Below are 26,766 nucleotides of genomic sequence, written 5' to 3' on the forward strand. Positions count from 1 at the left end.
AGGTGAATTCACTATATCTAAATGTAAGACCTTAATAAAAAGAGTAATGGGCTTGACACATACCTGATGTGCTCAGTGTGGAGTGATGTGTTCTTATCTGTAACATATGATGAAGTTTGTCAGGCACTAAGCAACAAATGTCAATTGGGAATGTCATAGCAGGCCCTGGATTTGAATCAGCCTACATATATATTCGCTATATCTAAATATAATACCTTAAAGAACAATTACAATGAGTTACATAACTAACATTAAAAATGATGTGCTCAGTTGTGGAGTACTGTTTTCTTATCTGTACCCTAAGATGAAACTTGTTATACCGTATTTTTCTTGAGATGTATCTCATGCTAACTATACATTTGAAACGCAGGATTTCGGAGGTTCCACTAGAGGGAGATAGCAGCAAATTTGTTTGGTGGATGCAATTTTGTCTTCGTCTTGAAGGGAACGTGTTGTTTGCGGATATTTACGTGTGGTGGTTGAGATTTGTGACAGAGGACAATTAACAAAGCGTTTTAAAATCCGATATTATTTTACCGTTTTGTAATGAACGATTGATTGTGTTTAAGGCCCGTGGGCGTGTATCCCCATGAAGCTAAAGCGTACTCCACAGCTCCATTTGTAGTCGGCTACACTTCTTCAGTGCTGAATGCTGCAAACACAAACCCAGCACCAGCTTGTTTGGCATGAATGCAAATAGCGGGTTTCAGCTGAGCGGAGATTAGGCGACGTTTTGAAAACAGCTTTGACAGGGCATAAGGGAAATGAAACAGCGCCTGGACATAAGCCTGTCGGCGTCGTTCTTTAAAGACGAGCTGGCCTCCACTATCGAGCACGCCGTGAAGGGCGCCGTGGAGATCGTGGTCTTGGAGATCACCAAATTGGTCGGTGGAAAGTTCGCCGACTTTCGCATCCAGCTGGCAGAAAAGGAGCAGGAGAACGAAAACCTGAGACTGCGACTGGAGATCTCCGAGAACGAACTGAAGGCTGCACGGCAGCACAAGGAGAGGTCGGCACCTGGGAACCACAATTCGAGGTGTAGCAACAGCAGAGATGGGGCCCTTCCTTTACAGCCTTTTTCAGAGCAAAACCCCAAACTGAGTCCTGCCGAAACAACAGTGTCTGTTTTCAGTGACGAGGTAGACGCGGACTCAGCCGGAGTGGACGAGACCATCTGCCTGGATTCACCGGTGTCCAGTCCTTCAGGTTTTGGTAGATCCACGGAAAAAGAAATCCAGGAGGGGAAAGTGAGTGACTTTGAGGATCTTACGGATTCCAACCAGGAGCTGGACATTAGAGTGCAGGACTCTGAGCAGATAGTAGCAGCATGCATCGATGAATGGGGCAGAGCCATTAAAGGTACAGTATATGGTTTCTTTATGCGAGCTGATGTTTTTCATGAAATGATTATTGAACATTTTTTTTCCTACACTGTATTTTTTTTTTAAAAGGGGTCATGTTCTAAAAGATGTGCAGATTTGGTTGCGTGTGGGTGTGTGCTTAGTGAGCCCCTGATGCAGGAGTTCTTAAACTTTTTAATTCTAACTACCCAAATAAGAATATCGGTACCGCACTGGGACCCAAGAAGATGATTATTCCCCTAATGACAATAGACCGATAAAAATAAAAATGGCATAATGGTTATATATTAAAAAATGATAAACGTTTTTGTCTCCATTCAAGCATGTTTCTCACTTAAATATTACTAAAACAGAAAAGCAGAAAGCCAACATACTGTTAATAAAAAAAACGTTATTCAAAACAGTGAATAGAATTGTGATGTACAGTATATTAGCGCCAGTGTAAATGCTTAGTGTAAAGTTTAAGCTGAAAGAATTTTCTTCGTAATGGAGCAGCACAAGGTTATGATGATTTTTGAAAGGGCAGTATGAATGGTACTGTAGTCAAAATAATGAATCAAAACCATTTATGTACCTAATCTTAAATAACATCTCTGCGTTTTTCCAAATGTGTTCCACCATCATTCCACCCTAATAAAAAGACAAGTGTCTGTATATCTGTGTGTCTGTTATATGCGACTGCGCTATCCATCTAAGAAGAGTTTAAATCTAAATCATCAAATTATACGTCAGGGTATTTAGTGTTAATGTTGGTAGTGCACCATTTGAATATTTTGTAATACATATAGCAATAAAGTGTGTTGCATTTTTCATTCTAACAGATGGTGTATCAGAAGCATTAGCATTGATTTTTAGGAATCCCATACCAAATCCTCCACCTTAATAAAAGGATAATTGTCTGTCTCTCCGTCCAGTTGCAACAGATGACGCATCACAAACACACTGCTTTTGAGGACTCCATACCAAATCCTCCACCTTAGTAAAAGGATGAGTGTCTGTGTGTCTTGTATTTCATACAAACTGACATATAACAGAAACATTTGCATTGCATTTATCATTCCAACAGATGGTGTATCATAAGTATCTGTAGTAATGCATTTTAATACTACAAGTATTTGGGATGTACCATCTGTTGGAATGACATGTTAATTTTTTACTACATACTGTGCATTGCAAAATACATTCCAATAGATGGTGCACTACAAAAGATACACTGAGGTCTATGTTGAATACTTGGGTTTCAAACTATCTTAAATGGGCAGCGCACCAAGTGGCATATAACAGACACTACAATTGGACTGTTACACAGACACTTGTCCATTTATTAAGGTGAATTTGGTGTGAAATTCGTAAAAGCGGTGCTAATGTTTATGATGTGCTATCTGTTGGAGTTAAAAATGCAATGCATGTTATTACAGCTTGCATTACAAAATACATTCCAGTAAATGGTGCACTGCAAACGTTCTTGGTGAGTACACTGAGATTCTATGTTGCTTACTTAGAGTTCAACCCGTCTAAGACACGTAGCACAGCTAGTTCATTTTCTAAATTAATTCACAAATCATTCACTATATCCTAGTTTTCATTTAACAATTCAAAAAACTAAGTACAAAAGGTTGAGTCACATAGTGCACAGATTTTTAGGAATAATTTAGCTATTTGTGTTTTATGTAGCTGGTAGGATAAATCTTTCTGAACAATTCAGGCCATTCTTAAATGTTTAGTGTTGTACTGTGATAACTGTGCTGAATGCCAAAGTCAGCTTTACAGCCTGTGTGACATTTTTGATAGTTCCTGGTGTTCTTATAGTTTTCAACGGTTTGACAAACACATTCTGCACACTACCAATAGACTGACATTTATCTAATTACTTTAAAATAGTGTTAAGAAAAGGAATTTGTCCTTACTGAAGTGCATTAAGCTTAATACAAATGTTCTTTGCTCCCTCGGTTACAGTTTGGATTCAATGTACAGTATGCCATAACATCAAGTTGCAATGTGGCACTGTGTAGTTGTACATGACCACTGAAACAGAATATATATACACACACACACACACACCCAAAAATCATCATATCGTTGAGCCTCTGCAGTTCTTTACATTCTGACATTTCATACTAGTGCTGTGGTCCCTTCACTTCACAAGCTTGTCTGTAATTGTCTTCTCTTTCCTCCTTTCTTGTAATTGTGTTCACTGTTAATCATTTCATTTTGTTGGTGTCATGAGGAACATTTATTATTTTCTTACTATAGAAATGAAAGCTCTCTATGAGGTGTCAATGGCGTTTTTGGGATGCATACACTACTGCAGTCAATAGTAGTAAATAGTAGGCAGTGAATCGCTTGCAACAGAATTTGCATTTGGACTAACTCAGGCCATTTTACTACATAGTCGCTGTGACCCATCGCAAACACATCTATGACAAGCCACACTGCTTTGATGGGATGGCACACTGTCTTGCTTTACCCCTACTGCAAGTGAGATGGGCTCCTGCAACCAATGACTCTTTATTGGATTAAGTAGATGTTACAATGCAATGTAATGATTTATGTCATATCGCCCCTCTTAAACTATGCATTATCAGAAAGGTGGCTTTACTTCCAGCAGCCATACACCTAGCTAAGCATGTTTGGACCCAGTCAATACTTGGATAGGAGACAATCTAGGAAAAACTTGGGTTGCTACTAGAAGAGGTGTTGGTGAGGCCAGCTAGGAGTGCTTTACCTTGTTAGTGTGTGGATCCCAGTGCTCCATTGCAGTGACGGGAACACTGTGAGTAAAAATTTGAGCTGTACTTCACATGAGATGTAAAATTTAGGTCCTGACACTCTGTGAACATAAGAGATCCCAGGGCATCTTTCAAAAAAGGGTAGCATGTGTCTTGATGTCCCAGCTAAATTGACCACCATATCCTTCTCCATTCTGCCTCTCTAGGCATCCCTAATAGCTAATGTTAGCTAATAGCACCAGTGTACTGTGCAAGAATGGCTGCCATCACATCATACACATGCACATTGGTGGTGATTAGAATGGTTCCCCATTACAACAACAACATTTGTATTTCTAGAGCATGTTTTTATACAAAGGGTATAGCTCATAATGCTTTGCAAGAAGTGTAAGGAAAAACTTTCAAGAATAAAAAAAAAAAAATAGAAACAGGTAATAAAATCAATAAAATAAATGGCATACCCAATAAAGTAAATAAGAGTAAATGAATAAGCATATAACACAGATCTACAAGAAACAGATGAAGCCGAGTTCTTGATTATATTTTCATATCTCTGTTGATAGTCAGATGGTTGGTAGACCACAAAAATAAAACTTCATGGGAACAATACTGGAGAAAAAAAAAATCTGTATAGGTTCCATGGCCAATTCTACCTTGCATAAATGTTCTTAAGTAATTTTTCATTGTTTTCTAATCTTCATTCTGAGACATTTGAATCAGTGGGTCTCTTCGGCAGTTCCGACATTACAATTTGTACTTTGATCAGGTGATGAAATTCAGTAAAGAAATCGGAGAATGATTAAAGATTCATGAAGAATATGATGTTGGTGTGTATATATAATTTTTATAAGTACAATTAATATACTGCTATGAAATAAACACATTGAAAAAGTGGGTTTTTAGAGTTTTTTTTTTTTTTCAAATGTTCCATGGTATTAGCCTGGCATATCTTTATCAGTACTGTACATTGTTCCAGATTTTTGGTACATAATGTAACAACAACAACAACATTTATTTATATAGCACATTTTCATACAAACAGTAGCTCAAAGTGCTTTACATATTAAAGAATAGAAAAATGAAAGACACAATTATAAAACAAAATAAATCAACATTAATTAACATCGAATAAGAGTAAGGTTCAATGGCCAGGGGGGACAGAAAAACAAAAAAACTCCAGACGGCTGGAGAAAAAAATAAAATCTGTAGGGATTCCAGACCATGAGACCGCCCAGTCCCCTCTGGGAATTCTACCTCACATAAATGAAAAGTCCTCTTTGGATTTAGGGTTCTCACGGAAGGGCTTGATGATGATGGTCATGCAGACTTCTGCCTTTTAATCCATCCATCATTGTTGGAGCATCAGATAATTATAATAAAAATAAATGTAATATTTTCAATGTAAGTAGATTAGAAAAATCACTATATAAATGAAATTATTACTTATTAAATTATTACTTAACTTCAAGGTTAAAATGTAAATGGTTTCATATAACTAGTGCAGTGCCTGTTTTGTCAGTAGCAGGTTAAACAAAAAGTAATCAACTACTGTACATATAAACAAGGATATCTCTTCATACAATAAAAAAACATGCTGAAGAGCTTGGCAATGCAGGAAATCCTCAGAGCAGAACTCCTACTCCTCAGAGATGGAAGCAAGCTAATTAAGGTGACGGTGCCCCAAAATGTGTTAAAGGCAAGGCACACTGAGAAAAGACAAACGAGCCAAGTTGTAATGAGAGTTTGAGCTCTTGGACTAAAATTTCATAAATGTGAAGTAACATTTTGAAGTCATTTGGTGTATTTATCGTCTTTGTTATGAAATACAGTATGCCTTATAGTAATATAAAAATAACTTGTAACAATCACTATTTAGTGCATTCCATTTAAGTTAGAAATTTACTGTCCTGTGTCCCTTGTACAATGACATGCTTGTGTATCTCTTTAGAATACTGACAATAATGCAATGCTAATGAAAGACACAATAAATACAACAGCATCATACTGTATACACTAGTGAAAAGTTAAAAAACAAAACCCTGTAGGTGTCACATCACAAACTAAGGCTCAGGCTGGAGAATCATCTGAGTGTGTGTAGAACATGATCTTATGCAAGCTGATGTGGCGTATTTGGTACACAGGGTGTTACCTTAGTATTGGGTGCTGCAATATGGGACGGTGCAGTGGCATGCAAATGACCAAGCAAATGATGAATGCACACTTGTACAGTCAGTTCATGCCCTTTCATCCTGGAAACGCAGCAGGTCAAGGTTCAGCACCTTTATCTGTGTCCATGAAACAGCATCCAGTCCAGTCACATTCAGATTCAGTTAGGAGAAAGTCCAGTGTGTGTGTATCGGCCAGGTGAGTTGACAAACGACCTCTAGAGCACGTGGAGTAGCACGGGAAGAATGTGGGGTGGTATTGTCTTGCTAGAAGAACGCATCTCCCATTTTACTGGGCAACTGGTGTTCCCAATATTTGTGGCACAGGTTAATAATCTCTCCATAAAACCTGAGAGTGAATGATCACTATAGCTGATTGCCCCCCACACCATGATTACTGATGTAGGGCCTTATACATAATGAATGTAACCAGTTAGCGGATGCCTCTTTCAAATGTGCACAACCAGACAAAATCTGGATTCATCACAGCTTTGTCATTGATGTGAATGTAATCTCATACAGTTCCCTGCACATATGGAGTCTGAATGTTTTATTGTTGTTTGTGATGGTTTTCATCTGGGCATTGTTTTTTCTCCCAAGTTTTCAAAGATGTTTGATGAAAACTGGAGATTCCAAATAATCTCTGTATCCATGTAAGTGTGCATAAGTGGACAATTTTTTACCTTGCATCTGGCACTGTAAGTTTAATTTCTGGCCCCATACAACCCCTGAAGTGGATTAGAGATTATGTTTAGTTTTTTTTTTCTAAATGAGATACAATAAATAATCACAATATATAGTTAATTGAATGACATCTTTTGATAAAGGTTGAAACATGTATTATTATTCTAATACTTTTTTACTTTTCAGGTACTGGAGGAGGAGGCAGATCCCCCACACAACAGACACTTAATTTGTCATCATTGTGCATTCCAGGAGATGTTTCTGATCATCACTGTCAGCGGAATTTAAATCAAATTACTGAGCTAAGCACTTATGACGATGAACTGAATTCCAATCAAAGTAAAGAAACTGAATGTAATCGCATTAAAAAAGAATTTTTGAATCCAGAATCCATTCCCTCTGACACAAAGCCACAGAAACTAGAGTCAATGTGCATTAAAGAGGAGGCAAGTGACCTTGAAACTGTCCACATTAAAAAAGAACTCTTGGATCTAGAGCCGCCTTTCACAGGAATGAGCTCAGCAATCCAAAATGGAAATTCAACTATTACGTGCCTGCGGTCACCTAGCATGGAAAGTACATATCATCACATTAGAGAGAGAACCGAGGAAGATCCATCAAGTGCATTAATGATAGACAACATGATTCCATCAACCAGCAGTGGAACATGTAAGTGCCCCAAATATTTTCCAGTTCCATCCAAGTTGTGTTTTTATTGCTCATAACATATAAGACAAAATACTAGAATAACTTAAACCATTCCATAATTTGTAACATTCATATTATCAATTAATAATATGGATAGTATCAAGCTCAAGCCCTTTATCAATTATTATGTAATGTGGGCTTCACATCACTGTGAGTTTGACAAAATCACAGAAATATTGAGGAACTTTGCTAAACTCCACAAAATGCATTGAAGTCAGAGGGGAAGGAGGACCTGAACTAATTTTGATTTGAGATTAGATTGGAGATCTTTATTTTCACATACACTGCAAGAGCATTGTGCAATTAATGTGCCACAGTTGTGGTGATTTATAACTAAATACAGTAAATAAGAGCAGCAATAGTTAGATAATATAAATAAATCAATAATGTAAATAACAAGTTAAAAAAAAGTAACATACAGTACAATAATACATAAACCAGCAGGTGGATACAGTACACAGTGCAGGGCAAGCAGGATCAGGTTACTGGGAGTTCATTGACCTTATGGCCTGACGGAAGAAGCTGTCTGTAAAGTAGGTGGAGCAAGTGATGAGGCTCTGGTAGCACTTCCCAGAAAGCAGAACTGAAATGGGCCGGATGAGCTGGATTGCTGCCATCAGAGATGATTTATTCAGCTCTCCTCAGATATCAAGTACAGTGGATGGTGTGAAGCTGTGGAATGTCAGCCATAATTACTTTAGAAGCTATATGGACAGTCCTTTGGATGAGCTTCTAATCATGGAAAGTCAGGTACCCTAACCAAACCATAATGCATATAGTCAGGATACTTTCAATAAGGCAGCAATTAAAATTCACTTGTGGTGTGGTTCCTACCTCAACATTTGTTAGCCTCCTCAACAATATGAACTTTTTGGATGGCTTATAATATAACTTGCTAGCTGTCCCCCGTGGCTCCGCCTGCAGAGTAGTGAAACAGGACAAACTTTTAAAATCAATCAACAGGTATCTCTAGCTAAGCGGAGGCAAGTGCCCAAAAGTAGACCAATTCGAACAGAGGCTGGCGTGTGAGTGAGGAGGGGCCCACCCGGCTCCCCATTCCTCACGTCACACGTCTCCCTGCCCTCAGCCTCTGTCTCAGATTAGCACAAACATACTGCTCCTGCAGGCAAACTATGATACTTGGCCCTTTGAGAGAAGTCGCAAAATTAGCAAATTTTCTATAAGCAAATTGTAGAAAAAAACCCGATTTAAATCCGTTAAGTAGTTCTCTCATGAAAAGCGAACTGACATACCGACTGACATTGGATTTTTTTTATATATGTGTAGAGATATAACTTTTTTTTAATATATATATAAATTGTCTGCCTAAGCTGCCTGCAAGGCAAATTTTACAGGAAAATGTTCAGTGAACAAGGTTATCGGCAAATACATCATATTCGCTGTAAAAAAAACACTTTGCCGAATATTGGTGATCAATACAATTGATATGTAATTCAAATGTTATCTATTTTATTGTCATTTATGTGAGAATAATAAAAAAATGATGCTAATAGTGGTCTGAAATGTAAGAGACATGCAGTGTGATTATTTGCATACCTGGGCGTATTGATCTTTGTGTAGCTCGGACCATTCCTTCTGGATAACACACCTGAATAACTAAAAGAAAGGAAGACGAGAAAGAAAAAAAAATTCAGACTTGGCTAAAGATTAAAAGAGCAGTCACAGTGATATATACTACTATAGGTATGATGGAACCCCAATAGCATTTCTTTACACACTTCTGCTGAATAATCCATTAACTGAAAGTCTTCAGTGCTAGTGTATCAGAGAGAAGATATGCAATTTTGCTCACCATGGACGTAATTTTTGTATTCATTCTGTCCTTCACTACTATCTCCTGCAGGTTGAGAGTGCATCCAGTAACTGAGCCTGCCTTTTTATTTAACTTGTTGGTTTGGTTGGCCTGTCATGAAGTGATGATATCCTCCACAGCACACTATAGGGTAGAAAATCACACGGGCCATCACAGAGTTCTAGAATATGTAAAAGGAGCACAATTTTCTAAGAAAAGAGAACCTGTTCTTCCATTTTTTTTATATAGTTCCTCTGTATTATAAGACCAGTCCAGCTTGTCACTGATGTGCACCCCCAAATACTTGTAGCAGTGTACCACCTCTACAACATCCCCTCTGTTTGTTATCAAGAAACCGGCCCAGTGTCCCACATCTTGCATTTATAATTAACATTCCTTTTGCCTGTATGTAGTATTGTTCTCATTTCTATATTAAACTGCATTTTCCAGCTGTCTGCCCAGATCTTTTTGATTTGTTTTGCTTCCTGCAGGTTACCTCTAATGCCTTTAGCTTCTAGTTTCCAAATTAATCTTAGGGGTGGTACTGTATTAAAGACTTTTTTGAAAATCAAAGTAAAAATGCTTTCCTTATGTCTATTACCCTAGTAGCCTGACCAAATAAAACAAGGAACAAATATGCTTGGCAAGATCTTCCTCTGATAAAGTCATGTTTATTTGTGAGTTAGTTTACAATTTTTATACAAGTACTTTATCTATACTAATAAAAGGCAAAGACCTCACTGACTGACTGACTCTGCAATTAATATACTAGCAAAATACCCGTGCTTCGCAGCGGAGAAGTAGTGTGTTAAAGAAGTTATGAAAAAGAAAAGGAAACATTTTAGAAATAACGTAACATGATTGTCAATGTAATTGTTTTGTCACTGTTATGAGTATTGCTGTCATCAAGGATTTGATTATCATTATTTCTTTCAATCAGGTTCGTATTTGGAGGATGTGTTGTGTTCAAGTTATATTCCCGTGTTTGTCAACCATTGTAAAGACAACAGGTTTCATTCATCGAAGTGTTCATTACCCAAATCGGTACTCGTGAATCTAAGATGTTTAACAGGCATTCCCGGTATTAAGTTGTGGATTTGCCTGTGAATATTTAGCGGCAGTGTGTCTATGAACGTAATTTAAACTTAAGCTTTACACCTTGCTTTCCTATTGATATGTGTACAAAGGCTTGTTCAGCGTCGGAGGGTTTCCGCAGTAGCTGCACTTATGAATATGCTAAGCACAGTCCTTCACCCGCGAATATGTAGCGGCATCGTGTCACCATCTCATCTTCATTTGCATAAGCACAGTCCTTCACCCACGAATATTTACCTTATATGGGCAGGCACTCAATTACGTGGAAGGCGTGATGATGCGGGATGCAACTCCGCCTCACACGGCAACCGAGTTGCAGGCTATGGCCGTATATATGGACAAAAGTAGGTTCCAGTTATGACCGTTATGCGTAGAATTTCGAAATGAAACCTGCCTAACTTTTGTAAGTAAGCTGTAAGGAATGAGCCTGCCAAATTTCAGCCTTCCTCCTACACGGGAAGTTGGAGAATTAGTGAGTCAGTCAGTCAGTCAGTGCTTTGCCTTTTATTAGTATAGATTTCATATTATCATTTCCATAAATCACTGCCACAATCAGGAAATACTGGTTATTCTCTCTGTCAACATTAGTGTTGAGTGGCAACATTTGCGTAATTCGGAGCTAAATTTCTGGGTTTACCCACTTTTTTTCCTCCTGAAAATTCACCACACAGCCAGGGTTTTTCCCAGCATTCCATGATAGTTTGTGAGGCCAATATGACATCACAGAGTTGTAGCATTAAATGTTGGTTGGGGATGTCACTACTTGATCTGTGCTACATGTCCAATTTGCATTACATGTGTGCAGAATTTTTCATGCATGTATAGTGTAGGTGTACTGTGCCCCACACTTTACAGTGCTGCCCAATTTGCTTCATGCACAGGTGAATAATTTATGTCATATACATGCATACGTGATGTTATTACCCTATTGGCATGCATTACAAAAACAAGCTTGCACTGTTTATTTTTGGTGGTACATTGACTGACCATAATGAAAATATTATGAAAATACTTTGTTGTTCTGTTTAGAGTCATTGTATGTTGTGTCTTTATTGCCTAAATTTGGCATATAATTTTCATTGTCATGTAGCACAGAGTGACAGAGACAGTCGCTCAAAGCACATAACGCTGATCCCATGAGTCACAGGCCCTGTAGGTGTTAGTCGTAGTGATAGGAGCCTTGGAGACACAGGGAGAGGTAAAGAACTCCTAGTGGGCTCAGAGTACAGTTTTATTTATGAGAGACAAGGTGGTACAGAGGCAGACAGTGCTACCTTACGGCCCAAGTCATTTTTTTGTCCACAGTAATTGGTCCAGTATAGTTGTCAGACACTTCCCTAATCCTCAGGGACACTTAAAGGACCATTACACTATTATAATTAAACATTCAGTTTTTCCTTCCCTGTTGACCTCAATAAATTTCACTGAATGTACCGAAATTCCTGAACATTTCCTCAGTTTAGCCAAACTTGAGGTGAAATAAATTGAACCGGGTTCTCACATCACAAGTTACCATATATGTTTTTGAACTCTATAGCCTAAAGTCAATGCTAACACAAAAAAGGAAACTGTCTGACCAACTGTGCTGTTGCATTTGTGGTACCTGCAAAATGACAATAAACCCAAAGTAAAATGACAAAATATATCCCTAATTAATCACATATATATTTTTCTTTTAAATAAGCTGAACTAAAATGAATAATCTTGGTTACTGAACAGTCTAATTCATCTGTTTGTTTTTCTGCTGCTAAAGTTTTTACTGCATTTTATGATGATGTGTGTGGTTTGAAGTAATAATGCGGAGGTTGTCAGTACTTGCTAATTGTGTTTGACATATTATTTGGAGTTTATTCATCATGGGCTGGTTGTCTGGAATGTTTTTTTAAATTTAAATCTAATAATGTTGCCATACGCTGCCTATTTCTAAATGAAAAAGGTTATTCTCCATCAAAGGTTACAGGTTCTGACATTGTGATAATTCAATAAAATGTGCAGAAATACAGCATTACTAAAATAATGCTGACATAACAGGCAAGGACATTTATTACATTATTAGTAAAGTTACTTTTCATGTTGTCACAACTCCATAACTAAAATCTCTAAAGATAATGGGTACTATTTTTACACCTCATCTTAAAGTTACTGTAATTATCATTTTACTTACTTACATGTCAGTCTCCTTTCTGAAGTAATTCAGTCTTATGGGCTGTTGTTGATGTTTGGTTCTTCATCTGTTATGATGATCACTCATTAATATCTGATTTTCAGTTTCTAATGCTTTTACAGAATGAGCAAATCTTTCAAAAAAGCATATGTTTGTAGTGTCCTGGTTTATTTTGTAAATCGAGTGGCTGTTCTAAAGAGGTAAAAATGTACTGTTTTGTTTCTACTGGAGCCAAGTTTTTTTCCCCATCAATGTTAAATAATTGTGGTATATTATATACAGGGAATGGCAACATATTGTTAACAGTTTGTTTTGAGTAAGTGTTGAAAGTAAAGCCTGAATTTCTGCTTGTCAATCAACATGTCAATTCAATATGACCAATTTTGCTGTCCCAAGAGGGAATTTGGTTAGTCAATTGGTTTTACAGGGAGACAACGACAAAACATTAAAAGCACATCTCAAAAACATAGTCATCAAACATAAACTTTTTACAAATATTTAAAATATAACGGTAAATATTATACTTATGGTATAACATCAGATTCTGCATATTACACATAAAAAAGACTAACATTTATACTTTGCTAATGATTGATGCAAATGCTACTTGTTCGTCCAGTGATTTACGCCTACGGATGTTTAGAAAGATAGAACTGTATTAGTTCCAAGGGGGGAAATTTGGCTTTTTAAAGAAGCTCTTTAAACAAATAATAATACAAATAAATATACACACCCACAAACACCTGAATGACTAAAAAGCACAAAAATTAAAAAGAAAGAAAAATTCTGACCTGGCTGTCTCGGTCACAGTGAGGCGTTATACAGGCATATTGCTCTTGGTATAAAGGCACCCCAGAAGCATTTCTTGAGACACTTTTTGCTGAATAATTTGTTGGCCGAAAATCCTTAGTGTTAGCCTGTCACAGAGAGGATGTACAGAATTGTTCGTAATTTCAGTTTTGTTTTTATTCTCTCCTTTGCTACTACTGTACTTCCAAGCGGTCCAGAGTGCATCCTAGAACAGAGCTTTCCCCTTTTAATTATAGCATGTTGATTCAGTGGTGGTACCAGTCCAGCACAACACAACACAGCATAGAAAATTGCACTGACCGTCATAGAGTTGTAGAATATGTGAAGGATGTCACTTCCCACATTAAATGAACCCAGTATCCTAAGGTAGAAGAGTCTGCTCTGCCCTTTCTTATAAAGTTCCTCTGTGTTCCAAGACCATTCCAACCTGTCATTAATGTGTACCTCCAAGTACTTGTAGTAGTGGACCACATCAACATTCACTCCTTGTATAGTGATTAGACATAGAGGTTCTTTGGTTTTGCTGATGTTAAGATGCAGATTAATTTTCTTACAACAAAATTCACCTCCTGCCTTCTCTCCTGTGTTATCAGTACACCCCATAATAATGATGAACTTATTTTGAAGATTGAAGGCAGTTGTGATAAAGGAATATTTAAACAGGGAGGAACCTGTAAATTGATGCCAATGACTGAATTTGAAAATGTAGTGGATGAGTGCTGTCTGAAAGAATACATTTTGCTTGCTGTAATATTTGCTTATTACACAGCTTTGTGAGATTAGACTGTTGACACCTTGTTATTTTACTGCTCCATTTTTCAATTGATTTGTTCTATTTTTTTTTTTTTTACTAGCATTGACACTTGAAATCAGGCCAGCAGAGCATACTTAAAAGACATACTCAATACAAGATTTCTAAAAGAGTGGCATAATGATGGGACTTGCATTAAGAAGACTGCTTTTTTTACAGACGGCATATGTGTTTCATTAAAAGTCAGTTTTGAGTTTGATTGTTCCCCAGGTATTTGTAACTTTTAACGATCTCCCCTGCTTGGGCTTTGATGATTGTTTCTTGTGGGTGAATGGTGTTTCTTCTAAAATTGAGTATTATTTTCTCGGTTTTTGTAATATTAAATTGTAGAAAAGATTCCTCACACCAATTTACAAAGTTATTTACAACTGGACCAGGACTAGTTTAATTTTTATTAAGTAGGTTTAAAATCACTAATTTATTAGCAGTTTTTTTTTTTAAGAGAAGCCTATTTTCAAGTTTGCTACAACAACAATTATTGTAGAAAATGTACGGAATAGGTAAAGGAGCACAGCCCTGGATGAAGACAGCATGTCAGATAAGCAGCCATTGACTTTCACTCTTTGAGGCTTGTCTGCTAAAAAGTAATTCCGCTACTCTACCAAAATGAAGTCCAAATTAAAATCTTTTACACGTGTCTCTGCATGACAGTGGGGGTTGGTTAGTATTAAAAGCTGATGAAAAGTCTACAGGTAGGGGCTTCATACGAGTCTTGATGCCCTCCAAGTGTTTATGCAATAGATGAAGCAAAGTGACAATGGCATCCTTTGTTCCTCTATTATACTAGTAGGCAAGTTGAAATTGATCCAACAAACCTTGAGCTTCCCTGTCAGCATCCTCTTTATAAGTTTTTGTAATGATTTCATAACCAGTCATGTCAGAGCCACTGGTCTGAAATTATTTAAGTTTTAGGGTTTGTTGAGAACAAATAAGTAGAATTTTAAATATGCAGTATGAATACTTTGAAGTGAAACTTAACCAGTTACATTCTGCTGAATGCGCAGGAGACTTTTGACAAATGTGCTTCAGCTGTAATACCTTACTACCTTCTTTATTCTTAAAACTCACCACATAGTATTAATCCCCAGTCTTCTGTTTTTATGGGTTTTTGATTGAGCTTTTGATTATCAGCTGGGATCCTTCAAAGAACAAAATAAACTTTTAATCCATTGGATAATGCTATGGTGATGCACATTTAATAAACAGAACTTTTATTAATCCCATGGGGAAATTTACTGTGCAGCTGGCAAAGAGTTAAACTGTTAAGCAAAATTCTGCCTTGAGGATCACTGCACACGAAGTTTGTTTATTGCTGCACGATTTGCAATACAACTTTGGATTGTTTCTGATCTGAAGATAGCAGCCCTAAAACAGCAGAATTGTTTAAGTAATTTACTTTCCAGTAACATTCTCTTTCTTTCTGTCTCTGTCTGTCTTTTTTTTTTCCTTTTTTATTTTTCTTTTACTTTCGCCTGAAGTGACCTGTGAAGAGAAGGACATCCAGAATACCACATCTTTTTACAATGCCTCTTCCAGAATTGAACGACGTAGGAAGGTGTGTCTGAAGAATGGTCAGGAGCATTTTGTGAGGAAATTGAAAACTCGGTCAGCAGATATCAACAGCCCATTCCAATCCGCCATGAAAGTGCCGCTTTCCTTTATGACCTCATCAAATGCACATGTACCATACGTTAACAGTTCGGAAGTACCTGCAAGTCTGAATGACTTACAGCTAAATGCAGATATTGGAAGAGATTTTCATCTTCTTTCCACAGGGAAACCCAACCAACGAATGCATTCAGATGAAAAACTTTACTGTTGTCTAGAATGTGGAAAAACTTTTTCCCACTCTGGAACTTTTAAACAACACCAGCGTATTCATACTGGCGAAAAACCATTTCGGTGCTCTGATTGTGGGAAATACTTCCGTCACTCAGGGACTTGCAAACGACACCAGCGAATTCACACAGGAGAAACTCCTTACAGCTGCACCACCTGTGGGAAAATGTTCCGTGATTCTGGAACGTATAAAAGACACCTGCGGATCCATACAGGAGAAATGCCTTATTTCTGCATGGAGTGTGGAACAGGATTTAGGAGCCCTGGAGCTTTGGCTGTACATCAGAGGACTCACAGTGGGGAAAATGTTATGTTTCAGACTGTGGCAAACTCTTACTAAAATAAAACCACTGCAGCTTTAAGCGCTACCACAAATACAGGGCAGTAGTTAAGAAACTGAAAGCCTGTAGTTTGTAAAAAGAACTTGTGTTGATTTGGTTTTGATATTTGTTTTGTGTTTTCAATGTAGGTGTGTTATTATGTTTTTTCACATGTACACTGATGTGAATAGGAGTTTTAAATTAATTTTAATAATTTTAATGTGGTCTGACACTTTGGCTGTGATCATTTATTTCATATAATTTAACCGGCTTTATTGCATATTCAGTGTAAAGGCTATGTACTTAGATGGCTTGAACAAAGAAGTTATTTACAGTATGTTTACTAGATAACTTGGTGAATGCCTCTTTGAGTGCTAAACCTTGTTGTAACCTGGAGGCACTGGTTTATTACAGGTGGAGCTCCATTCACTAGATGTTTCCTAAATAAACGTGTAAACGTATATAATTATGTGCAGACTTACAAATTATTTGAAACAAGTCTATTATAATTTCAGAGGGCGTTCTTAATTTATTGAGTTGAATTAATTAGTATATGACATGGTCTTCAGAAGTAGGTCTTAAAATGCTTTTTTGAGTTTGGTTACGTTCATAAACACATTTCTCTTTTGATCATTTCCCATTACTTTATAACACAACTGTTTGAGTAACAGAAAAGAGCTGTGCAAAAAAAAAAAAATAATAATGTTCTGTCTCTAATGCCATTTACATTTTGCTACTGTCTTTTATTCCAGTACAAGATTCAAACCTCAAACCTGAGCCTATTTCGGCAGTGCTGCGTACAAGGCTGGAGCCAACAGTGGATTGGACCGCCACTTCTTTGCATGTAATACATTAGTGGTTATTCATAGCAAGTTAATTTACAGTTTATAGTTTAGCAATCATGGTCATACTTGGGACCTGGCAGCAGCTAGGAGTATCGGTAGAAGACATATGCAGACACTAAGAGAATATACTGTACAAACTCCACTTAAACATGGCTGAGCTACTTCTCAGATCTAAAAGACAGCAATGCTCACTACAGTACCACTGTGCTGCCCACCCAAAAACTAGCATTCTCAAATAGGTACATTTTCCCTAAAATATGAGGTGCTAATTTTGAAATTTGTGGATGTTTGCGTTCCCATAGATTTTAGCTATGTTTTCAGAAGTAACACTATGACAATGGAAAAGGAGCCGCATCTTCGGTACACCGTGCAAAATGGGTTGCTAGAACATATTTTTTAATGCTGTAAAGAGATTTGAACATATTGCATTGTGTGAATTCATAGATATTGGTAAGTGGTTAAATGACATCAAATTGGTCACCATTTAAGGCCCATTCACTCATAAAGTGTTATTGTAGCATTTTAGTTCGAGACTCGTACCTTCCGAAACAGCTTGTAAAGTCAGTCATTTTCCAACCTACTTTGTCTTGGAACAGGGTTGTGTTGGGGGTGCTGGAACCTATCCCAACCAGCATAGGGCACAAGGCAGGAACAAACCCTGGAAAATGCACCAGTCCATCACCGGGCGAACACACAGAGACCCCAACCACAAACGAGGGCCAATTTAGTATCAATAATTCTTTTAATAATTCTTTGCATTTATATAGCGCTTTACTCACTACTCAAAACGCTCAGCAGTTGCATGTTAAGGGCGTCGCTCAAGGGTTAAACAGAGCAGAGTCCCTTTTGGCATTTGCGGGATTCGAACCGGTAACCTTCCGATGTGCAGATCCCTAGCCTCAGAGCCACCACTCTGCCTACCTAACTAATCTGTCTAATTAACCTGCATGTCTTTGGACTGTGGGAGGAAACTGGAGCACCGGGAGGAAGCCCAACCAGTCATGGGGAGAACATGCAAACTCCACACAGGGATGACCCAGGATGTGAACCCTGGTCTCCTAACTGCAGTGCCACCCTGCTTGTGAAAATTATTTGCAGTCATTTTCAATAACACTGTTCACACATAAGCACTTTAGCAGTTCAGGAAATTTGCTGAATTGAAATCAGTGGTAATTCTTGTAAAAATACTAGTTTAAAAAAGATAAATAAATACATTTTTCCAGGGTTTTTACAGGTGGTCAGTACCTCTTTCTGGTTGGACCAGGAGTGAAGCATCTCATCACAACTAGAAAAAAAAAATGCTGCTGGTGTTTTGTACATTGACGCTTCAGTTGTGCAGTAACAGTGACAAGCACTGAATAACCATTATAAGTACAGTATACGTTTATTTTTATTCAGGTTAAAGTTTAGCAAGTTTATTACAGATGTTTTAACACATTGGCAGAGTGCATATCTGGATTAATCGATATTAATGAGTGTGCTTAAGTGCGTACGACTCCCTTTTTTAACACTGAATACTAGAAATAAATGTTCTTAATTGAGAAGTATTACTAACATATTTGGAGCTTGATGTGCTGGGAAATAACATTCATCCCCTTTTTTTCATCCTCAAACTGAACTTCTGTGTATGAAAACTGACAGCTGTGCCATCAGATCACTGTTTCAAAATGCCATCTATACAAATAAAAGGCAAAGCCCTCACTGACTCACTCACTGACTGACTCACTCATCACTAATTCTCCAACTTCCCGTGTAGGTAGAAGGCGGAAATTTGGCAGGCTAATTCCTTACAGCTTACTTACAAAAGTTGGGCAGGTTTCATTTCGAAAATCTACGCGTAACGGTCATAACTGGAACCTACTTTTCTCCATATACTGTAATTGGACGTTAGCTCGATGGCCGTGGGGGACGGAGCTGCGTGTGACATCATCACGCCTCCCACGTAATCACGTGAACTGACTGTGACCGCAGTACGTAGAAAAGAAGGAAGAGCTCCCAAAGAGCGCTGAAGAAAAACGCTGAATACTTTATTCGCGAGATACAAGTTTAATGAGAAGACACGAGGTATAAACGAGACGTTGGATCACTTTGTAACAGAGTTAAAATTGCTGTAGCAAGAAACCTTTAAGTGCCGGGTCTTAGCTAACATTAAATAAAGCCGTGGACATCGCGAGATCACACAAGATAGCACAGCCACAGCTCAGAAGCTTCGATTCATGCACTCCGAGCGGCTCACGTGAACTGACTATGAACGCAGTACATAGAGAAAGCAAGACCTCTAAAGAGCGCGGAGACCTTTGATCACGTGAACGTGTCTGCAGAAAATGGTGTTTCCTGCACTGCAAAAATACTACAAAAGTCGGGCAGCCGGCGCATGCATGCGTAGCTGTGCCGGCCTTTGAGACGCTGACTGCGCTTCTGCCTTAAGTGAAAGTAAACACTTCAAATTTTTTTCCTCCTTCCCATGAGCTATAGCCCAGACAACTGTAAACACGGGATCCCATTTCTAGACCGCGGCAAACTAATATTAAGGCGCTTCGCACTTTCTTTTACACGTATACGATTATGAGGTCGTCAGGTCGGATTATGAAGACACGCACAGGAGTGGAGGACCGACAGTGCCATCCCAGAGAAGTAAATGGCAGGGCCGTCTCTCCAGTCTACACGAGATCCACCACGACGCTCATATCATCAGCGAAGGCCTCTCTCTACACTATATAAAAGAAAAAGGCAAGTTTCCTTTCTTTACACCTTTTTTCCTTTTATCCCAAACCAAAGCCTTTCTCTCTTAACACTGCAGAGGACACAAAACTAATTTTCTTTAAATTGCTGGTAATGCTGGTAAGGCACATTACCACAGGCAGAAATTTGGACGTTCACATAGAAAATGTAACTTCTATACCACAGCCGTCATGTAGCGCCTTTCAAAAGGGATCAACTACCAAGAGATGATCCATATACATTTTAGCTGCTGTTAGTACTACTTATCTGTTGTGTTACACAGTCTTTAAAATGTAGCTTACCCGAAACCACTCCAGTGGTGCTCAATGTATATTTACTTCTTAAAACGTTAATGTTTTACTGTTTAATAACTTCTAGGCTACATTTTATTTTTTTCCCTTGCACTCAGTGAGCGAGGCCAATACGTGATCAGTTATATATATAATATATGAATGACCTCCAAAGAGTGCGGAGACTTTTGATCACGTGAACGTGTCTGCAAAAAGTGGCGTTTACAGGTATATATATATATATATATATATATATATATATATATATATATATATATATATACTGTATATGTAGATATAGAGATATATATATATATATATGTAGATATATATATAGATATATATGTAGATATATATGTATACACTGCTCACAAAAATTAAAGGAACACTTTAAAGAAACACATTAGATACATCAGATCTCAATATGAAGTTGGATATCTATACAAATAACGACAGGGCAATGTCTTAGGAACAAAAGGATGCCAATGGAAATAAAAGTTTTCTGCCTACAGAGGGCTCAATTGTGTAGACACCCTAAAATCAGAGTGAAATGAAGATGTGGCAGGCTAGTCCATTTTTTCAAAAACTTAATTTCTGCTACTCAAAATGCTTTTCAGTATCTTGTATGGCCCCACGAGCTTGTATGCATGCTTGACAACGTCGGGGCATGCTCCTAATGAGACGACGGATGGTGTCTTGTGGCATTTCCTCCCAGATCTGTATGAGGGCATCCCTGAGCTGTTGTACAGTCTGAGGAGCAACCTGGCGGCGCCTAATGGACCGAACCATAATGTCCCACAGATGTTCTATTGGGTTTAAGTCAGGGGATCGTGAAGGCCATTCAATTGTTTCAATTCCTTCATCCTCCAGGTACTGCCTGCATACTCTTGCCACATGAGGCCGGGCATTGTCGTGCATTAGGAGGAAACCAGGACCTACTGCACCAGCGTAGGGTCTGACAATGGGTCCAAGGATTTCATCCTGATACCTAATGGCAGTCAAGGTGTCTTTGTCTAGCTTGTAGAAGTCTGTGCGTCCCTCCATGGATATGCCTCCCCAGACCATCACTGACCCACCACCAAACTGGTCATGCCGAATGATGTTACAGACAGCATAACCTTCTCCATGGCTTCTGCAGACCCTTCAACATCTGTCACATGTGCTCAGGGAGAACCTGCTCTCATCTGTGAAAAACACAGGGTGCCATTGGTGGACCTGACAATTCTGGTATTCTATGGTAAATGCCGATCGAGCTTCACTGCGCTGGGTTGTGAGCAAAGGGCCCACTAGAGGACGTTGGGCCCTCAGACCACCCTCAAGAAGTCTGTTTCTGATTGTTTGGTCAGAGACATTCACACCAGTGGCCTGCTGGAGGTCATTTTGTAGAGCTCTGGAAATGCTCATCCTGTTTGTCCTTGTCCAAAGGAGCAGATACCAGTCCTGCTGATGGGTTAAGGACCTTCTATGGTCCTGTCTAGCTCTAACTGCCTGTCTCCTGGAATCTCCTCCATGCCCTTGAGACAGTGCTGGGAGACACTGCAAACCTTCTGGCAATGACACACATTGATGTGCCATCCTGGAGAAGTTGGATTTCCTGTGCAACCTCTGTAGGGTCCAGGTTTCGCCTCATGCTACCAGTAGTTACACTGACCATAGCGAAATGCAAAACTAGTAAAAAAACAGTCAGAAAAGATGAGGAGGGAAAAATGTCAGTGGCTTCCACCTGTTAAACCATTCCTGTTTTGGGGTCATCTCATTGTAGCCCCTCTAGTGCACCTGTTGTTAATTTCATTAACAGCAAAGCAGCTGAAACTGATTAACAACCCCCTGTGCTACTTAACTGACCAAATCAATATCCCAGAAGTTTCATTGACTTGATGCTATACTCTGATTAAAAAGTGTTCCTTTAATTTTTTTTGAGCAGTATAGATATATAGATATATATGTATATATGTGTATATATATATAGATATATGTATATATAGATATGTATATATGTGTGTATATATATATATATATATATATATATATATATATATATATATATATGTATATATATATATATATATATATATATATATATAATATGTAGACTCAAACCCATTATGACAGCAGCAATCCAAGCTGTGAGAAAACAGTAAAAGGAGACGTGTCAGACGTTGTGGTACATTTTCTGATGCAGCTAGACGAAAACAACTTTGTGACGCTGCCGCCAAATACACAAAACAATTACATTGACAATCATGTTACGTTATTTTCAGAATGTTTCCTTTTCTTTTTCTTTACTTCTTTAACACACTACTTCTCCGCTGCGAAGCGCGGGTATTTTGCTAGTATATACTGTGTATATATATAAACAGAATTAAAACTAGGCCAATAGGTCTCTGTTACTGGATGACTTGCGGCACATACTTTTCTGATTGGCTTTGCGATTGAGCCCTGCAAAGGACTGGTGGAGAGTCCAGTACATTTCTATCTTGCTTTACACCCAGTGCTGCTGGGATAATCACTGGCTCCTTGTTACCCTAAACTGGGCTGATGTAATGTGCCCCTCACCCACATAAATGAATATATATAATGAAATATAGCGTCTTTTCAATTATTGTCTTCATAACATGCTATGCATGTGCTTACTCTTTCTCACTAAATGTCAGTAGATGATCCGTTCACATGTATGAATAATGTTACACCAACAGCAGACAGCAATTTTTATGCAAAATAACACAATGATCCCCCCTGAGTGGTGGGAATAAGCTTTCATAAATATCATTATCACACATCACATGCTTATTGACACTCGTGTGTAAATGTAGAATTTTTCTGGCTGCTGCCAGAGTTTATCATACAGTCCAGAATTGTCATCTAGACTCCAATAGCTGCAATATCGGCGATCTCAATGCCAGCAGCACCTCCTGTCTAGTACTGTGATTACCATAATTAAAAGCACAAACGTCATTGAAGACACAACTCTTAACCCATAAACTGATAAAAGAAAATTATGTCAAATGTATTTTCCTTGCAAAACGGTGTTTTGAAAATGCTTGGAAAAAAGAAATGAAAATCAACTGTGAAATGGCAACAAGACATCTCAAAAATGTTGTTTAAAGGCTTGCAAAATGCCAAACAAATGCTGGAAATTTTCAACACCGAAGTGCGAAAGAACACTTAGAGTTATGTACAATAGGTGAAGCTCAGCTGTTTTAAACAGAAAAAAACAATGTAAATTAAGAAGAAAAAAGCATTAAAGCAAAGAATAGATTTGAAGAAACAGATAAAAATGTTTTTTAATAGTGTTGTGATCACTGGAAATAAATAGTTAAGGACATTATCTTATTTTGCTTTGTAATTTAAGTAATGGTTAGCATGGTTGTTTCACCATTTCAAAGTTATGAGTCTGAATCCTGATCCAGACATTAACTGTGTGGAATTTACATCTTCCCCGTCTGTGTGTTTATTTTCAGGTACTTCAGATTTCCTAGAATATCTTAAAAGTGTGCATATTAGGCTCATATGTATTAACATTTTGTGTTGACAAATATTTAAAAGTTATAAAATTAGAATTATATGGAAAATGTATTTTCAGGATTGCACTTTGCTTCAGATATGAATATTCCTTATTCTTCTGTTATTTCAGTATTTATTTCAGTGAAGTTGGAATGGTGGTTAGTGTTGTTTTTGCCTTGCATCTATACAACCAATTTTAAGTGTCATTCTACTATTTATTAACTGTTTTGCTCTCCAAAGGGCATGCAGGTTAGGTTTTTTTTTGGATATACAGTAGTTTATTGATCCTCAAGGGGAAATTTTCTTTTCGCATAACCTTTGTGGATCAGGGCACAGAGTCAACCATTGTACAGCGATATTTAAGTTAAAGGCATTGCTTAAGGGCCCAGTGGAGTAGTATGGTTCGTTATTTCTAACCACTTCATGTTAGCTAATGGCGACAGGAGTATTACAGAGCTCAATAAAATAATGACTTTAATTTAGTTTAGGATCTTGACACTTTGGTCCCAACCATAAAATAGTGTTTTACTTACCTCTGAATAATTTCTTAACATTTCAATCCAGTAAGTATCCTTTATAACCAGATATACCAAATTCTGTATGGCAACAATTTACAAAAAGTAAAGCTTAAAATTAAACATTATGTGCATTAGCCTAAAACATGAAAGTATGTACTATATTGTCCTCGTTCATCCTATCTGCATTAAACGTTTTTTTTTTTTAAATCTGGTGCATGTATTTCTATTCTTCATTTTGTAAAGCACTTTGAGCTACATTTTTTTGTATGAAAATGCGCTATATAAATAAATGTTGTTGTTATACTTCAAGGAAATTTGCTTACAAAGTTCAGTTTTTCATTAAGCTGTCTACAATAGAGTGCACTGTAAAAATTTTGAAACTCAAGGTGCATTGGTAAATTATTCAAAATTGTTTTTAAAACAGAAAAATTTGGTGCAGTTTCAATAGCTTAGTAATTTACTTGTAAAATTTGACTTATTTTCCTCTTATACACGTCCCATAAGTGCTCTTAATGGCACAGTGAATCCCCAACACAGGTTTATTGAATTGCCAGCAGATTTGCATTGTGCAGTTCAGCATAGATTTTAACTGTTCATGAAGTGCTTCTTCCAAAAAAATATTAATATTAGGAAATATTAATTTCATTAGTCACAGATCCTCCATAACAACCAAGAAAGAACTAAAAATAGTTCATCAATTGATGCAGTTTTTACATCAGTCGAGTTGTGTCTGTGACTGCAGTTTCAGCCACAACAATCCAGTCTAGGCTCGGTTTTTAACTATGTGATAACTATGTATTTTATGTAACCCGCTAATGCATATGATTACAACTTATTTTTGAATATGATTTGTTACAAAATATGCAAAACTATCTCTATTTTTGATGAATAAATACATTTCTAATTTTAAAACAGTTAAGTCCCTGAATGCACCAGAATGTTAAGACATGCGTGCATTTTTTGACTTGTCATTTGAAAGTGGATAGTTCACAAAACAGTTATAATTGGGTGTACATTATATATGCTTTGTGATTTTTCTTTTAACTAGCATTCTTTTCTTTCATCTAGGCACCCTTAAATCCAGCATGTAGATGAACACACCATACATGAATATGAAGTCTGCAGATAAAACCATGCACCCTTTAGTTATGATTAGTATAATGCAGAAAAAAATACTTTTCATCACAGTCACATACTTAAGTGGTGTATGTGCTAAATTGGCCACTTCCTAATGTGGGTTAAAGCAACTGTGTGCTAATTCACTGCCACACAGCATTGTCACAACTCTAGTTAGTTAGGATCCTGGAAGGTGAGGGCAGGTCACTTTGAAGGTAAAGAAGTCTTCTCCTATGAACACTGTTGGTATCACCAACCTCTGTCACTTCCTGCTATCCACTATCCTAGTCTTCACCATCACTGAGAATAAAACCAACATACTTTCTCAGAAATCTAAAGGATTAATTAGGCTGTTCCTGACCCCTTGGGACTTCCCGTATTTTGCAACTTGCATAAAACTTGTTCACCTTGTAATGGAGCCACGTGCACCACTAACCAATGTGCCCCTCTGCAGCTTGCATTCTTCCTTGGAAATATGTCTGCTGAAAATGAAGATTTTACTTCCATGTTCCATCATATCCAGAACTCTCTAAGAGGAAGCACATTATACTCTTCACATACAACATTGCAGACAATACTTTGTCAGTCTATTTGTATGTGTGACTATGTCTGCCACAGTTCAGATGATTTAGGCTTATCAGCAAAGTGGCAAGACATAAATAAAAAAGGAGACTTTACTTACTGAAGTTATGGAATATGTCTGAAATCCAGAAAGGCATAGTCATCCATCTTCACATTGAGATGTTCGATGCTCTCGCAGTGAGCATTTCTTCATCCTTTAACCTCAATTCACTGTATATCTACTGTATACTGTATGTCTACATGTACAGTGGATTCAGAAAGTATTCAGACTACTTCACTTTTTGTATATTTTATTATTTTGTAGATTTAATTTTTTATTGATAAATTAGTGATTTTTTTTCCAACCAGTCAACACTCAGTAGCCCATAAGGACAAAGAGAAAAATGTTTTCAAAAAAGTTTGAAAATGTATTAAAATCAGAAGTTGAAATCTCTCATTCATATAAGTGTTCAATTCATTACTTTGCAGATTCACCCTTGGCAGCAATTACAGCTTCAAGTTATCTTTGGCAGGCCTTTTCAAGCTTTGTACGCCAAAATTTAGGCAGTTTATCTCATTCTTCCTTGTTGATCTTTTAAGCTCCATTAGATTTGATAGGAAGCGTCTCTAAACTGCAATTTTCAGGGACCTCATTTTTAAAACTTTATGAGGATTTGAGCGTGAAAATATGTGCACACCAAAAAACAAAAAA

General features: G+C 37.5%; 1 protein-coding gene across 3 annotated transcripts in view; it reads left to right on the top strand.

Moving 5' to 3' along the window:
* Positions 1-400: 400 nt before the first annotated feature.
* The window catches only part of LOC120524977 (zinc finger protein with KRAB and SCAN domains 3-like), a 40,475-nt gene continuing 14,109 nt past the window's right edge, over positions 401-26,766 (top strand). The window contains exons 1-3 of one of the 3 annotated variants that reach the window (XM_039746891.1): positions 405-1,359; positions 7,126-7,608; positions 14,384-15,810. In XM_039746891.1, coding sequence (XP_039602825.1) covers positions 765-1,359; positions 7,126-7,608; positions 14,384-14,421 — 1,116 coding nt within the window. In that variant the 5' untranslated portion in view covers positions 405-764 and the 3' untranslated portion in view covers positions 14,422-15,810. The other 2 variants (XM_039746889.1, XM_039746890.1) reach the window with 2 other exon arrangements.

This window comes from Polypterus senegalus, chromosome 3 (assembly GCF_016835505.1).
Source record: "Polypterus senegalus isolate Bchr_013 chromosome 3, ASM1683550v1, whole genome shotgun sequence".
NCBI classification, from domain to species: Eukaryota; Metazoa; Chordata; class Cladistia; order Polypteriformes; family Polypteridae; genus Polypterus; species Polypterus senegalus.